The sequence below is a fragment of the Pan paniscus genome, chromosome 3 (assembly GCF_029289425.2).
Source record: "Pan paniscus chromosome 3, NHGRI_mPanPan1-v2.0_pri, whole genome shotgun sequence".
In the NCBI taxonomy this organism is placed as follows: Eukaryota; Metazoa; Chordata; class Mammalia; order Primates; family Hominidae; genus Pan; species Pan paniscus.
In genome coordinates, this window is record NC_073252.2 from 79,785,299 (window position 1) to 79,801,494 (window position 16,196).

The following is a 16,196-nucleotide window of genomic DNA, read 5'->3' on the forward strand; positions in this document are numbered from 1 at the left end:
CTTCATGCTGAGTCAGTTCCTGGGTGGGGGCCAGAAGATCAGGTGAGCCAGTTAATCGATCTAGGTGGTGCTAGCTGATCCACCAAGTGCAGGGTCTGCAAAATATCTCAAGCACTGATCTTAGGAGCAGTTTAAGGAGAGTCAGAATCTTGTAGCCTCCAGCTATCTGACTCCTAAACCATAATTTCTAATCTTGTGGCTAATTTGTCTGTCCTACAAAGGAAGTCTAGTCCCCAGGCAAGAGGGAGGTTTGTTTTGGGAAAGGGCTGTTATCATCTTCGTTTTAAACTATAAACTATAAATTCCTCCCAAAGTTAGTTTAGCCTATGCCCAGGAATGAACAAGGACAGCTTGGAGGTTAGAAGCAAGATTGAGTTAGTTAGGTTCTCAGTCATAATTTTGCAAAGGAGATTTCATAGCCAAGTAAGGCTTTACTCTAAATATGCCTTGAACTAATTAACCACCTAACCTATCATGTGACTAAAACTGATTTCCTTTCTTTTCCATTCTCCCTTCTTCCTTCTCTTCCTTCTTCTTTCTTTCCTTCCACCTTTCTCTCTTTCAACCCATAATCAAACATGTATCGAGTGCCTAGTATATGCCAAGCATTCTGCTAAGCACTGGAGATACAACAGTGAAGAACAAGTTCCAGTTTTAGTCTCCACTTTATATAAAGAATGTCACCTAGGGGCATAACTGCTCCTGATGTGGAGGTTGTTTGGTCCTAACAGGATTTCAAGAGCACTACTGGCATTATTGAAGAGACTAGGAATGCTAAATTATTTTTTTCTGTAATGCTCAGAACATTCCTATTTAAATAAATGATTGTCTTGCCCCAAACCATATGCTAAGAGCACTGCTTCCCTGCATTGCTACCTCCCCTTGAGTAACACTTTCTGTTCATTCCACATTTATTCGTGATATTCACACTATTCCCTTGATGTCCTTATGTTCTTTCATGTCTCATTTCTAAATCTAAAAATTAACTCAAATGAGAATTGGAGAAGTCTATGAGAAATCCCTGATATCGCCCCTTGGAAGTAATTCTGTGCTTCCATCACACATGATCAAAGTGATCATATTACTCACTGTTCAGGCTGCAGTATTTTGGGGAGAAAAAGGGAGCATAGTTACATTGGCCCCAGCACACCTTGGGAAGTATGCTTATCCCACCCATGGCTTGGAACACTCAGGTCATTTGCTATTTACTGCTTCACCCAATAGTTAATTATTTACGTCATTTACACAAATACTAGAGTCTATCTTATGAGACTTAGAGTCTTTGAGATCAAGGCCTAGATATCTGAGATGCCACACAGTGATTAAGAACACAGGTTGCAAACAGTCATTCTCAAACTTCAGACTTTGGTGCGCATTACAATTACTTGGAAGCTTTTAGAAAAATCGCAATAGCCAGGCCGTACCCCAGACCAATTAAATCAGAATCTCTGTGGCTGAAACCCAGGCATCAATATTTCTTGAAAATTCCCCTGATGAGCCTCATGTGAAGTTGAGGTTGAGAATAACTGCTCTAGAGCCAGGCTAGCTGGGTTGAAATATTGTCTCTGTTTTTCACTAGCTGTGAGACCTTGGGCAAGCTAGTTAACCAGTAAAGTGGTATTAATTATAGCACCTTCCTCATATGGGTTTGTTGGGAGAATTACATGAATTAATAAACAGTGTCTAGCATGTAGAGGAGCTCAGCAGTGCTAACTATTGCTATTACAGAGACAGATCATTAAAAAAAAAAATCCCTAAAGTCACATTCCCTGGTATCCAGCACCTAGGAGAAATGAGCAGATTTTTGAGTGGATGAATATGGTGTAAACTCCACCTAGCTCACTTTCCTAGTCTCTGCAGGTTTGTCTTTCCGGATAACAATTGGGTGAAAGTTCCGGTCATTTTATTTGCTCTAAATGGCTTCTCACAGGTCCTCCTATTCCTGTTTTTTTTTTCTTGTTTGCTCATTTTCTTTTGTGTTCTATTTTATCTCCCTATATGCTACTTAAAATATGTCCGTGAACAATGAGTCTTTTCCCTGTCAAAAACTTTTCTTGTGGTTTGGTCATTGCTAGGACTTGCTGGCATCTTCTAAACTGGTTACTTGTGATTTATTATTTCAAGTTTCTTGCTTTTGTTGCTTGACTAATTGAACCACAAATTCGCTGAAAAGAGGAAAATTCTATCAAATAGTTTATCTAGTTTACCTACATGAGGCTAAATAATCAAATCAATGATTTTCTTGATTAAGTTGCTGAAAATGAATTGCTTTGGCATCAGACATATTGTTTCTACATAGCATTATATTCAGTTCATTGTGATAATTTTAATATGAAATTATCACTGTAAATAGTTATCTTTAGTGAAATATGTTTTAAAATATATTTTCTTAATTTTTATTACGTATTAGAGATCCCAAAGATATAAAATGACTATGCCTTATCTGTTATGTATTTTGGGCTTTCCTATAAAGATGTTAAAAAAATATACACTATTTTTATGCCAAGATTCATAGTTGTATCATCTTTCAGATTGAATTAATCCTGAGGGCAGCCTGGGCATGGTGGCTTATGCCTGTAATCCCAGCACTTTGGGAAGCCAAGGTGGGTGGGTCATTTGAGGCCAGGAGTTCAAGACCAGCGTGGGCAGCATGGCGAAACCCCATCTCTATTAAAAATAGAAAAATTAGCTGGGTGTGGTGATGTGTGCCTGTAGTACCAGCTACTTAAGAGGCTAAGGTGGGAGGATGGTTTGACCCCAGGAGGGGAAGGTTGCAGTGAGCCAACATGGTGCCATTGCACTCCAGCCTGGGCAACAGAGCCAGATCCTGTCTCAAAAAAAAAGTGAAGGCAAACTATTGAATCTATACCATTGATGGTTATCACCATAAAAATGACTTGGCGGTACACACAGAGAGGTAGTGTGGGGTCCAAACAACCTAAGGAAAAGGAGAGGAAAAACTCTTGAAATAAAAGCTTGTATTCAAACTTGGATTATTTTCTTCTTTCCATAGGCGGCGAGGAATTGTTTGGTCAGTTCAACATGCATAGTAAAAATTTCAGACTTTGGAATGACAAGGTACATGCTATGTATATATATATGTATTTTGTTTGTTTGTTTACTCATAAGAGGGAATCTTACATTTGTTTACTGATAAACTGAAGATGCTGCAGGCTGTGTTTTTATCTTCCTAGGTTGTAGGCCTGGTTGTATGGCCTACTGACCCACTTTGAATTTTGGGACATGTACCAATTTTAGCTGTGAGGTAAATGTTTACTGTGGGCTATTCTTCTCATCTTTTAGCAAAACTATGGTATATCTTAAAATTAAAAAAGGAATTTCTTGATCCACTGAGAAACGTGAAGAAAAAAGCATTTCTGATATACATATGTTTATGGAAGAAAAAGAAATAAATTTGTTTGCTCAGCTCTGATTTTTCTGTGTCCTCACCAAGCATTTCTATTATTAAGTATAGTAGTTGACTTTAAGTCTAAAATTCAAGAGTGTGAAAAATTTAACCATATTTTTCTACAGCTCAATATAGTTTAAATTTTGAGCATCCTTTTTTGGGGTGGTGCTAGAAATATAATCACAGGGAATTTGGGGTTTCTCTCTAGCTTCCCTAAGCTTCAAAGTCCAAGTTCTTGTGTCTCGTGGGGCTATAGTACTGGTAGGGAGGTGGCTTACTGGTCCTTTTGTTATCTGTGTGCATGGCATCATTGCAGCCACCATCCTCCGGTCTTGTCTTTGGCTGGCCATTCAAACAGGTAGCTGCTAACACATACTGAATTTTTTCTGCAAGATTCATTCAGAACTGGCAATTTTTTTTTTCGACAGAGTCTTACTCTGTCACCCAGCCTGGAGTGCAGTGGTGCTCTCTCGGCTCACTGCAGCCTCGACCTCCCAGGCTCAAGCTATCCTCCTGCCTCAGCCCCCCGAGTAGCTGGAACTACAGGCACATGCCACCACGCCCAACTAATTTTTTATTTTTGGTAGAGGCGGGGTTTCACCATGTTGGCCAGGCTGGTCTTGAACTCCTGACATCAAATATCCACCCACCTCACCTACCAAAGTGCTGTGATTACAGGTGTGAGCAGTCTCACCTGGCCGGCGTTCTTTATGATTACAAAACTCCATGGTGTGATCTCAGATCTCATTTACCTAGGCACATCCACAGCCATTTGTTCACTGGCATCTTTCTGCCTTTCCAAGGGCTCCACCTGGGGAAAAGAGCACTGGTTCTGTGTCACTTTTAAGTCCCACCAACCTAATGTGGGAGCAGGAGCTTCTTTCCTAAAGTACTTGGGCAGCCCTTTAGGGTACAAGATACAGGACCCTAACCCACTGATCTACTAATGTCTAGTACCCCCCTTTTCTTTCCCTTCTATTTCCCCCATTCCTCTTTTTGGGGGAAAAAGATCCCCCCAAAGCTCAGGGGATCTTTTTCTAGATAGTGGTGGTAATAGGGGTGGTGGTAGTGAGATCTCACTCCTGTTCATGGCCCATTTTCCAAGATATTTTGTTAATAACTCAAGCTTTCTTCTCTGAAGAGCCTAGACTTGAAAAATTCAAAATCTATAAACAGTGGCTTTTCTCTCTTTGTTTTCTGTTAGTCATTCTTTACCTAAGTAGAATGACCTCTGACTCAATAAAGTGCTGACAGGTGGAGGGAGGTAGTGTATTTAAAAAAAAAGTGAGAGTGTAGGGGCAGCATTAATAAATGCTGTGAAAACACTATATTGTATATTTAAGGGGCAACAAGCACAAGTTTATTTTTGTCTCTTCTCCTCAGTGTCTGACATTTGGACATCCCTGCGTACAATTCTCAAAAAAGAGAGAGGGTTCAACTTGTTATTTTTTTAAGGAGATGGTAGTTATTCTTGGTTTCTTTCCATATAGGGTCATTCTAGTGCATTAGAGATTTGTCATATCAAAAGCATTATGTTCATATACTTTTACTTTCCCCCCTTCTGTATGCCCCACAAAAAAACATGCACATGGAAGAAAATTCGACATCCAACTTTGAATCATTCATTTCCATTTTAAGAAGAGTGGTCTTTGTTTTCCCCACCCCTGGGAAGAGTGGTCTTTTATTTCCTTTTTATAATCTTGGTTGTTAGAGCCTTTAGCAGGCTTCTTTGTAGAGTTAAGAATTTACCATAATTAACATAAACAGTGAGCCATGTTTTGAACTGAAGCAGCATTATGATTTTCAGAGGTCCACGTAAAACAAATACAATTGAGACTTTGTTTGGGGAGGAAACATTATCAGGGACACTTTCACACTCCACTAACAAGAAGGCATCCACAACCTTTCTGGGGTAAAATACTTTGTCTTTTAGCAACTTAGAGTTAACTAAAGGGATCTGAAGTAAATAGAGCTTGGAGGTAATTAACACAATATGCTTTGAATCTGATAAACTTAGGTACGTTTTGGATGATGAGTATGTCAGTTCTTTTGGAGCCAAGTTCCCAATCAAGTGGTCCCCTCCTGAAGTTTTTCTTTTCAATAAGTACAGCAGTAAATCTGATGTCTGGTCATTTGGTGAGTGCATCTGATGTTCACTTGCTGGAGCTTGATTTAATAAAATGGGCAATGTGTTATTTTTAACTTTGATTTCCTAATTGATATAGCATTTTTAAAAAAGTCTTCTTGTAATTGTGCTTCCTTCTGTGTGTTCTAACCACATCCCGACTGTCTTTGGCAACTGATGTCACATACCTTCTTACATAAGTCTGCCTTTTGGATCTTTTCCTTCCTCCATGGGCACTCACTATAAAACCATAACAAAGAGTCTACTGATCTAGAAAACAAACTCAGATAAGTTTTCCACTCCGCAGAGGCTTGAAGGAAAAATGATCTTATGACATTGTTTAGAGTGTAATTAATAAACTTAATTGTCTAAACTGTGAAGCAGGTTGACTATTTTCCAGTTGTTCAGTTGTTAACCTGAACTTAAAACCTGAGTTTAAAAAATGGTGGCATCTCATTTACTTCCTTAACTTTAAAGTTTGTAGAATTTAGACATAGGCTTCCTTGGGATCTGTAAATTGATATTCATATTGGATAATGTTCTTCATTGAGAAAGAGACACCATAGACCCACGTCCAATGAAGTTTCGGGGTTGATTTTCAAAAAATGGTAATAAATATGCAAAAATCTATTTATCCTCTTTCACCCCAAACTTCCTGGAGGCTTGTGGGTTCTGGGTCCTCAGAAGGGTGTCAGTTTTATTGTCTACAATAAGGTTAAAACTGGGCACAGTGGCTCAGGCCTACAATTCCAGCACTTTGGGAGGCTGAAGTGGGAGGATTGTTTGAGACCAGGAGTTCAAGACTAGCCTGGGCAACCTAGCAAGACTCTGTCTTTACAAAAAAAAAAAAAAATTAGCCAGGTGTGGTGGCATATACCTGTAGTCCCAGTTCCTCGGGAGGCTGAGGCAGGAGGATTGCTTGAGCCCAGGAGTTTGAGGTTATAGTAAGCTAGGATCGTGCCACTGTACTCCAGCCTGGATGACAGAGCAAGACCCTGCCTCAAAAAAATTAAAACATAAATTTAAAAACATACAATAAAGTTAAGCTTGTGTCATTAATCTCATTAGCTCTCCATGGACATATGATAGTCTCAGCAGGTGACACTTGAAGCTCTACTGAAGAGCAATTAGGTTGTGAGACCACATCTTAGATACCAATGAAGAGCAATATAACGACCTCATCGAAGGTTGCCAAACAATTAGAACTCCCTGAATTTTACCTACTTGTCTCCCTCACTGAACAGTGAGCTCGTTAGGCACATGGATTGATCTCACACTTATAAAATCTCCAGGCCCCAGCAGAGGCCTCGCCTCTCATCAATGTCTAGTAAATATTTGTAGAATAAGTGAATAATTAAATGAACTCAAATTAGGAGTTCTTGCAGGAGTTTCACTAATCAATCAATCAATGATTATTGGACATCTACTTATGTACAGAGCCCCTGCTAGATATTCTGGGGCTCTGCCCATCAGTCTAATCTTTTAGCAGAAAGAAGGGGACACATGCCATTTACTGGCTGAAACTCTTGGCTAAGTAGGCAGCAGAGGCTCACATAATCCTGTCAGTTTCTATGGAATGGCAGAAAGGTTCATTGATTTCAGGATGCAGGAACATGACTGCTGCTTAGAAATGAAAATGCTAGGCCGGGCGTGATGGCTTACGTTTGTAATTCCAGCACTTTGGGAGGCTGAGGTGGTCGAATCACCTGAGGTCAGAGCTCGAGACCAGCCTGGCCAACATGGTGAAACCCCGCCTCTACTAAAAATAGAAAAATTAGTTGGGCGTGGTGGTGGGCACCTGTAATCCCAGCAACTCAGGAGGCTGAGGCAGAAGAATTGCTTGAACCCGGGAGACAGAGGTTGCAGTGAGCTGAGATCATGCCACTGCACTCCAGCCCGGGCGACAGAGCGAGACCCTGTCTCAAAAAAAAAGAAAAGAAAATGCTACTGGCATTTTCTCCTGATAGGGGAGGCAATCAAGACCCATGGAAAAGGAAAGGCATTGTTTTCACTTAGATTATTTTCAGGTTACAGGCCTCTTTGAAAACTAAAGTGAACATGATTTGCTTCCTTGACAGAACCGCTGTTATTCAGGATGGTTATAGCCCAAAGCCTGGAGCACAAAAATAATGCCTTGTAGTTTGAAATTGTTCTTTCAGTTCCCAAGCAATCATTTCTCTCTAACCCCTTGTTTTCCTGCATTTTTGTTTGCAGGAGTTTTAATGTGGGAAGTTTTTACAGAAGGAAAAATGCCTTTTGAAAATAAGTCAAATTTGCAAGTCGTGGAAGCTATTTCTGAAGGCTTCAGGCTATATCGCCCTTACCTGGCACCAATGTCCATATATGAAGTCATGTACAGCTGCTGGCATGAGGTAAGTATACGTTACTTTCCTATGAAGGTTGGCAGTCCCAGCATCTGAGAGCAGACCTGATTATCACAAACATTACTTCAGAACTCTGTCATGGCAGGAAAAGGCATCTGTGTCTTGGTCATGATCCTGAGAGTCTGAAGTACTATCTCAAACTCACTACAAAGTCATGAATCCATTTTGTTTTGAACAATGGCCTTTTATCTGAGGAATTCAGTGCATTTTCTGAGTCTTATCTGTTTGAGATTGGTTCTTGCAGAAACTCTTGGTGTTACTCAAGCCTCAGTGATTAGATGTTTTATTAGCTTTAAGAATTAATGGGCCGGGCGCAGTGACTCACGCCTGTAATCTCAGCACTTTGGGAGGCCGAGGCGGGTGGATCACCTGAGGTCAGGAGTTTGAGACCAGCCCAGCCAACGTGGTAAAACCCCATCTCTACTAAAAATACAAAAATTAGCCGGGCGTGGTGGTGCATGCCTGTAATCCCAGCTACTGGGGATGCTGAAGCAGGAGAAGAATCTTGAACCTGGGAGGCGGAGCTTGCAGTGAGCTGAGATGGCGCCACTGCACTCCAGCCTGGGCAACAGAGTGAGACTCCGTCTCAAAAAAAAAAAAAAAAAAAAAAGAATTAAATGATGGAGGCTGTGTGTGGTGGCTCACGCCTGTAACCCCAGCACTTTGGGAGGCCGAGGTGGCCAGATCACTTGAGGTCAGGAGTTTGAGACCAGCCTGGCCAACATGGTGAAACCCTGTCTCTACTAAAAATACAAAAATTAGCCAGGCCTGGTGGTGCATGCCTGTAATTCCAGCTACTTGGGAGGCTGAGATAGGAGAGTTGCTCGAACCCAGGAGGCAAAGGCTACAGTGAGCTGAGATTGCGCCACTACACTCCAGCCTGGACAACAGAACAAGACTCTGTCTCAAAAAATAAATAAATAAATAAATAAACAAATAAATAAAAGAATTAATGGTGGAAACTAAGGGTAGAACCAGGTTTGTTAAACTTCCAGGTTGAAAAAGAAAGATGGTGTTTCCATTTACTTCACTCAACTTTGCTTTGTCTTGCTTTTCCAACGCTAATAGTAATGGGTTTCATCTGTCTTCTGGCAGTCAGGACTCCTGCTACAGATTAAACTAGAATAGGAATGGAGGCAGAAAGTGTGTCAGGAACTTCCACTCAGGAAGAAATCTCTCCAGAACTTAGTTTTTCTATTTGTTGAAATGCCAAGCTTAGAAATAAAGCCAGAGGGGCTTCTTTTCCACCTCTGGGCACTGACTCAACACACCCCTGCCCTTCTCAGTGAAATTCCCTTTGATTTTGAGAGCTTTGCTCTCTTTCCAGCTGACAGTTTCAGCTGGAAATTGCAGCTTGATGAGAAGTTTCCTCCTGGCTGAAAAAATAAAGCACTTGATTATCAATCCACAAACACTAGAATATTGAATATTTTAAGAGTGATGTGGTTATTCATATTCCAAAAGCATTACATTTATAGAGAGCCCCAATGTATGAAAATATTTTACATATATTAACTACTTTACAAGGAATCTTGAAAGACATAGAAAAATGCTCAGCAAGCTGTAAGAAAAAAATGTTCAGAAAAATATTCAGTGAGTAGTAATAAGCAGCTGTTTTAGGAGCATATTTGCAATAACAATGTAAGTAGCTCAGAAGTATATGTTGCGTATGAAATAATACACACACGTGTGTGTGTAATATAATGCTTATTGAGATGTTATATGTAAGTGGAACTGAGACATAGAAGGAGGAAGGGAAGTGATAAGTAGGATGCTGTCAGAAGGACCATGTAAACAACATTTGTCTCAAATTGCAATCAGAACATTGATTAATACAATGGTGTGGTTATGTCGATTTATTTGTTTGAAAAAGTTGATTTGGCCGGGTGTGGTGGCTCATGCTTGTAATCCCAGCACTTTGGGAGGCCGAGGTGGGCGAATCACGAGGCTGGGAGTTCGAGACCAGCCAGGCTAACATGGTGAAACCCCGTCTCTACTAAAATACAAAAAAATTAGCTGGGCATGGTGGCGGGCACCTGTAATCCCAGCTACTCAGGAGGCTGAGGCAGGAGAATTGTTTGAACCTGGGAGGCAGAGGTTGCAGTGAGCCAAGATCCCACCATTGCACTCCAGCCTGGGTGACTGGGCCAGACTGTCTCAAAAAAAAAAAAAAAAAAAAGAAAAGAAAAGATTGATTTATTTTTGAGACAGAGTCTTGCTCTGTTTCCCAGACTACAGTGCAGTGGCACAATCACATCTCACTGCAGCCTTGACCTCCTGGGCTTACGCAATCCGCCCAGCTCAGCCTCCTGAATAGCTGGGACTACAGTGATGTGCCACCATGACCAGCTAATTTTTTAAAATTTTTTCTAGAGATGGGGTCTCACTTTGTTGCCCAGGCCTCAAGCAGTCCTCCTACCTTGGCCTCCCAAAGTGCTGGGATTACAGATGTGAGTCATTATGTCAGGTGCAAAAGTTGATTTTGCCTACAGCTTTACCCCATGTGCTTAGGGCATTAGAGTCAAACGTGATTATGCTATCTTTGAGAGACAAATTTCAGGATTCATGCACAGAAACAGGCTCCTCACAGAGCTCCACAATTTATGCCCAGAGTCTCAATAAGGACCCTCACTTGCACTTGTGCTGTCTTCTGCTCTGTTTATTTTATTGATGCTCTCTGTTTATAAGCCATGAAGAGGGGTGTCTTTCCGCTGACCCTGCTGTCAATGACCCCTGTGAGAATGTGGCTACTATGAGTAGCTCTGTTTCCCATGGTTTTAAAAGATGCTGACAGTGCCATCTCTTCTTCCTCTTGGAATCAGAGCTAAACCACACCCCTAAGTGAAGTAGGAAAAAATGCTCCAATCCTTGGCTCCATGACCAGGGATATGGGGTCACTTATGGTGAATATCTTCCTTTAGAGTTGCTGACTCAAAAACTGTGCAAAGATCACAGGCTTTTAAAACTTTTTAAAATGTAAGAATATTCAGCAATCATTTTTCTATGTGTGAGAGGGACTTCCACACTCTTATTTTTCTGTTGACTGAGACTGAAAGCACAACCTGTGCCCCAAGACCTTCAAAGTCCCTCATGAAAACATGCCTTTTGCTTTCTGACTGAAATCCTCCTTTCTATAATGGCTCAGGTGTCATAGATACCCTGAACTGAGCTTGGGAGCCTGGTATGCTAGATGCCCCTTCTCCCAGCCCTTTCTTTACCTCACACATGTCAAGTCATTCAAATATATCTCTAGGGTCGTGGTGTCCTAGAGTACTTTCTGAGATGCTGAAACGTTCTATATCTGTGCTGCCCAATATGGCAGCCACTTCTGGCTATTGGGTTCTTGAAAAGTGGCTAGCACGACTGAGTAACTGAATTTAAACATTTATATAATCTTAAGGAATTTAAATTTAAATAGCCACATGTGGCTAGTGTTTGCAGGTCTAGCCGTTTTATTTTTGCAACATTCTCTAACATTTTCATATTCACGCCTCACTCAACTGCCAATCATGCTGTGATATGTCAGTCAAGATATCTTTCTCTTCCTTTTTGTGAAGAGCCAGCCTGGATTCAGGTCTCTGCCAGCAAGTTCCAGAGCTGGTCTCTGAGTGATCCTTAGCCCATTTATGCCGCAGGTGGCAACTTTTTGAATTTTTGCATGAGTGAAAAATCAGACCTTGGCGATGACCTCGAGCAGTGGGATATAAATGACTCCCACATGCTTAGCGTTCCAAAAATGGAACCCTTGGCATAAGTTGGTTAAGCTGAGCTAACCACCCCCACTTCCCTTTTCCAGAAACCTGAAGGCCGCCCTACATTTGCCGAGCTGCTGCGGGCTGTCACAGAGATCGCGGAAACCTGGTGACAGGAAACGGAATGCCAACCCAAAGAGTCATCTTGCAAAACTGTCATTTATTGTGAATATCTTCACCATATGGGGTCACTTATGGTGAATATCTTTCTTCAGAGTTGCTGACTCTTGAAAACAGTGCAAAGATCACAGTTTTTAAAAGTTTTAAAAATTTAAGAATATTCACACAATCGTTTTTCTATGTGTGAGAGGGACTTGCACACTCTTATTTTTCTGTAAAATATTTCACATCCCAAATGTGAAGAAGTGAAAAAGACTTCGCAGCAGTCTTCATAGTGGTGCTCTTCATGATCATAGCCCCAGGAACCCTTGAGGTTCTTCTTCACAAGGCTGAGAGTGCTTCCTTCTTGAAGACGAGTGACATTCATCACTTCAGTGATCCATGCATAGAATATGAAAATAAATTCTTCCAACTCATGGGATAAAGGGGACTCCCTTGAAGAATTTCATGTTTTTGGGCTGTATAGCTCTTTACAGAAAATGCACCTGTATAAACCACATGAATGTTAGTATTCTGGAAATGTCTTTTGTTAATATAATCTTCCCATGTTATTTAACAAATTGTTTTTGCATATATCTGATTATATTGAAAGCAGTTTTTTGCATTCGAGTTTTAAACACTGTTATAAAATGTAGCCAAAGCTCACCTTTGAACAGATCCCGGTGACATTCTATTTCCAGGAAAATCCGGAACCTGATTTTAGTTCTGTGATTTTACACTTTTTACATGTGAGATTGGACAGTTTCAGAGGCCTTATTTTGTCATACTAAGTGTCTCCTGTAATTTTCAGGAAGATGATTTGTTCTTTCCAGAAGAGGAGACAAAAGCAAGATAGCCAAATGTGACATCAAGCTCCATTGTTTCGGAAATCCAGGATTTTGAATTCGAGATGAAACAACCAGCAATCACAGTTAAATCTTAACTTTGCCTGCACTCTTTGTAGGAATAATCAGAAATTTATCTTTATCATTCTGAGTGCTTCAGGAGTACAATAGGAAGAAAGATACTGGAGAAAGCACAAGTGTAATCACCATGAAGTCTGACAACAGGAGCCCATTATTTGCGTACTGTCCCACCCTGTATCATGGTTCTCTGGGAACAAGCTTTATGATTCTCATTAGAGTTTAAATTGTTAATTGTCAGTAGTTGCGACTTTTAAATTATATTTCCCCCACTCAAAGAATGGTATCTTTATATATCAATGACATTCAATAAATGTGTATTATTTCTAATGAGAATCAGTTACAACAAGAGACTTGATAGTTCAAGTAGTGGTCTCAGAAATGTTTGGGCTGAATGTGGTGGCTCATGCCTATAATCCCAGCACTTTGGGAGGCCAAGGTGGGAAGATAACTTGAGCCCAGTTTGAGACCAGCCTGGGCAACAAAGTGAGATCCTGTCTCTATTAAAAGAAAAAAGAAAAAAGAAAAAAAAGCTAGGTGTAGTGGTGCATGCATGCACGTAGTCCCAGCTACTTGGGAGGCTGAGACAGGAGCCCAGGAGATCAAGGCTGCAGTGAGCCATGATTGTGCCACTGCACTCCAGCCTGGGTGATAGAGCGAGACCCTGTCTCAAAAACAGAAACAAGTTTGTATGAGATGCTAGGCTGTTTCTGAGACTATCACATCCCCTTTCCTATGACTCCTGTTACGGTGAGGAGAGACAGAAGGCTCTTATTACTGAGACCTCAATTCACATAACATGAATGTACATAAGATAGTCTAGCTCAAGAAGACATGAGACTACTAAACAGCAAAAGCAGATGGAAGGGAGGTTAATGTTATGACATAGGAAATAATGTAGTATCAATATATGGCTGCAGTAAGTTGCCCTTTCCAGGTTTTACTCAGCTTGGAAGTCTCCATTTCTCTCAAAAAGAAAGAAAGAAAGAAAAAACCCAGCAAAGCCAAACACTGAAAAGCTAGGACTGAGTATGGAGCATCTGCCATCACTATAGATGTACCAGGTACAGAGCAAAGAGTGACACCCTGAGGCAAATCATTCTAAGAGGGCAACAACTATGACAGTGCCTGGCACTTCTAAGAGGGTGCAGCACTTCTAAGGTGCTAGGCAAGCTCTATTCCTTTTGTTTTAACACCTCGGGAAAATTTGAGGTACCAAATTAGGAACAAGAATAACTGGGGGTATGTCCTAGGTAACTAAGAGTCCAGATAATGTGTGAATTTTGAATGTGCGTGGAAAGAGATTTACCATTCTTTGTCTAACTAAACAAAAAAGTTTCCTTAAGAGGTAGTCAGCCAGGCACAATGGCTCATGCCTGTAATCCAGCACTTTGGGAGGCCGAGGCGGGTGGATCATCTGAGGTCAGGAGTTAGAGATCAGCCTGGCCAACATGGTGAAACCCTGTCTCTACTAAAAATACGAAAAGTTAGCCAGGCGTGGTGGCATGTGCCTGTAATCCCAGCTACTCGGGAGGCTGAGGCAGAAGAATTGCTTGAACCCAGGAGGTGGAAGTTGCGGTGAGCCGAGACCGTGCTACTGCCCTCTATCCTGGGGGGCGACAGAGTGAGACTCTGTCAAAAAAAAGAGATAGTTATACAAGTTCTCCTGGAAAGGAACTATGTTTTGCAACCAATCTTAATATTAGTTATTGATATGAGGGTTCTCTGGGTCATTTGAGGTGAGATAGTGCAATATTTAAACAGCTCTGCATAAAAAAATGAATAGGAGGTTTAGGGGTCAATTGTAGAGTCCTAAAAAGGAGAATATAGGAGGTCAACAGACAGGAGGAGGCTCAGAAAAATGGAAGGAATTTGGAGGCCAAGCGGAATATATAATCAGTGAAAATAACCTTTTGGCAAGAATAGATAAAGGAATTTAGTAAACTTTTTACTGAAGTGCAATACATGGTACCAATATAGTATTGGGAACATGTTTGGACTGGCAGCAAACTAATGAGATACAATAGCATTTAGCCTAGCACTAAATTTGCTTAGCTTTATAGTAGGATACAGGACAGGAAATTAAGCATGCATGATGCTTTGGTCCCTCCTCACCTGCCTAAAGAGCGTGCATGAGCTTGTGGTATATGGATGAGGTTGTGGTATGTGGGGGTTTGCCTTGATGCAAAGAAACTTCTACGTGGGTTTCCCACCAGTCATAGAGGCCTACGGTTCACAGGTCTCCTAGCCCCATGTACTGTCCCATAGATTGTAGGTTTCACAGTGCACAAAATGGATGTCTGTCCCTGGTACCCAATATTCCAAATTTATCTTAATTTGGGTCATTTACAAGAAACTTGTGCTGGGATAAGACAAACCTAAAATTTCCCAAGCAGGCTTAGTTCTGGGAGAAAAATGGTACAGACCCGCTATTAACTCTTTGCTCACGCTCACACATACATAAAGAAAAGTACACAAATCATGAGTATGTAACATCATTGATATTGGCAAAGTGAATACATCTCTGTAACCAGACTCAGATCAAGAAATGATACATTCTGGCCAGGTGTGGTGGCTCACGCCTGTAATCTCAGCACTTTGGCAGGCCAAGGTGGGTGGATCACTTGAGGCCAGGAGTTCAAGACCAGTGTGGCCAACATGGTGAAACCCCACCTCTACTAAACACACATACACACCCACAAATTAGCCAGGTGCAGTGGTACATTCGTGTAATCCCAGCTACTTGGGAGGCTGAGGTGCACAAGTGAGAATCGCTTGAGCCTGGGAGGCAGATGTTGCAGTGAGCCAAGGTGGTGCCACTATACTCCAGCCTGGGCAACAGAGTGAAACTCTGTCAAAAAAAGAAAAAGAAAAAGAAAAGAAAAGAAAGGAAGAAAACATTCTAGAATTCCAGAAGCCATTCTCATTCCCTATTTAAGTCACTAACCCAAGAGTAATTAATATCCTGAGTTCCAACACCTTGGATTTGTATGGGTTATTTTTAAATCTTCTATAAATGGAATTTTATGGTATGTTTGTTTGATCCACCTATGTTGTATGTAGTTGTATTTCATTTATTCCCATTTCTGCATTGTCTTGAATTGTACAACTATTTTACATATTTATCTATTCTAATTTCAATGGATATTTGAGTTGTTTCCAATTTTTAACTATTTTTTAAAATTATACTCTAAGTTCAATAAACATACATGTGCATGTGTCTTTATAGTAGAATGATTTATAATCCTTTGGGTATATACCCAGTAATGGGATTGTTGGGTCAAATGGCATTTCTGATTCTAGATCCTTGAGGAATCACCACACTGTCTTCCACAATGGTTGAACTAATTTACACTCCCACCAACAGTGTAAAAGCATTTCTATTTCTCCACATCGTCTCCAGCATCTGTTGTTTCCTGACTTTTTAATGATTGCCATTCTAACTGGTGTGAGATGGTATCTCATTGTGGTTTTGATTTGCATTTCTCTAAAGACCAGTGATGA

General features: G+C 40.9%; 1 protein-coding gene across 1 annotated transcript in view; it reads left to right on the forward strand.

Annotated features, from left to right (window-relative positions):
• Window positions 1-16,196, forward strand: part of TXK (TXK tyrosine kinase) — a 70,518-nt gene extending 54,322 nt beyond the window's left edge. The window contains exons 12-15 of the mRNA XM_055111568.2: window positions 3,014-3,078; window positions 5,427-5,545; window positions 7,749-7,906; window positions 11,715-16,196. Coding sequence (XP_054967543.1) covers window positions 3,014-3,078; window positions 5,427-5,545; window positions 7,749-7,906; window positions 11,715-11,783 — 411 coding nt within the window. The 3' untranslated portion in view covers window positions 11,784-16,196. The remainder of the gene's footprint in view (window positions 1-3,013; window positions 3,079-5,426; window positions 5,546-7,748; window positions 7,907-11,714) is intronic.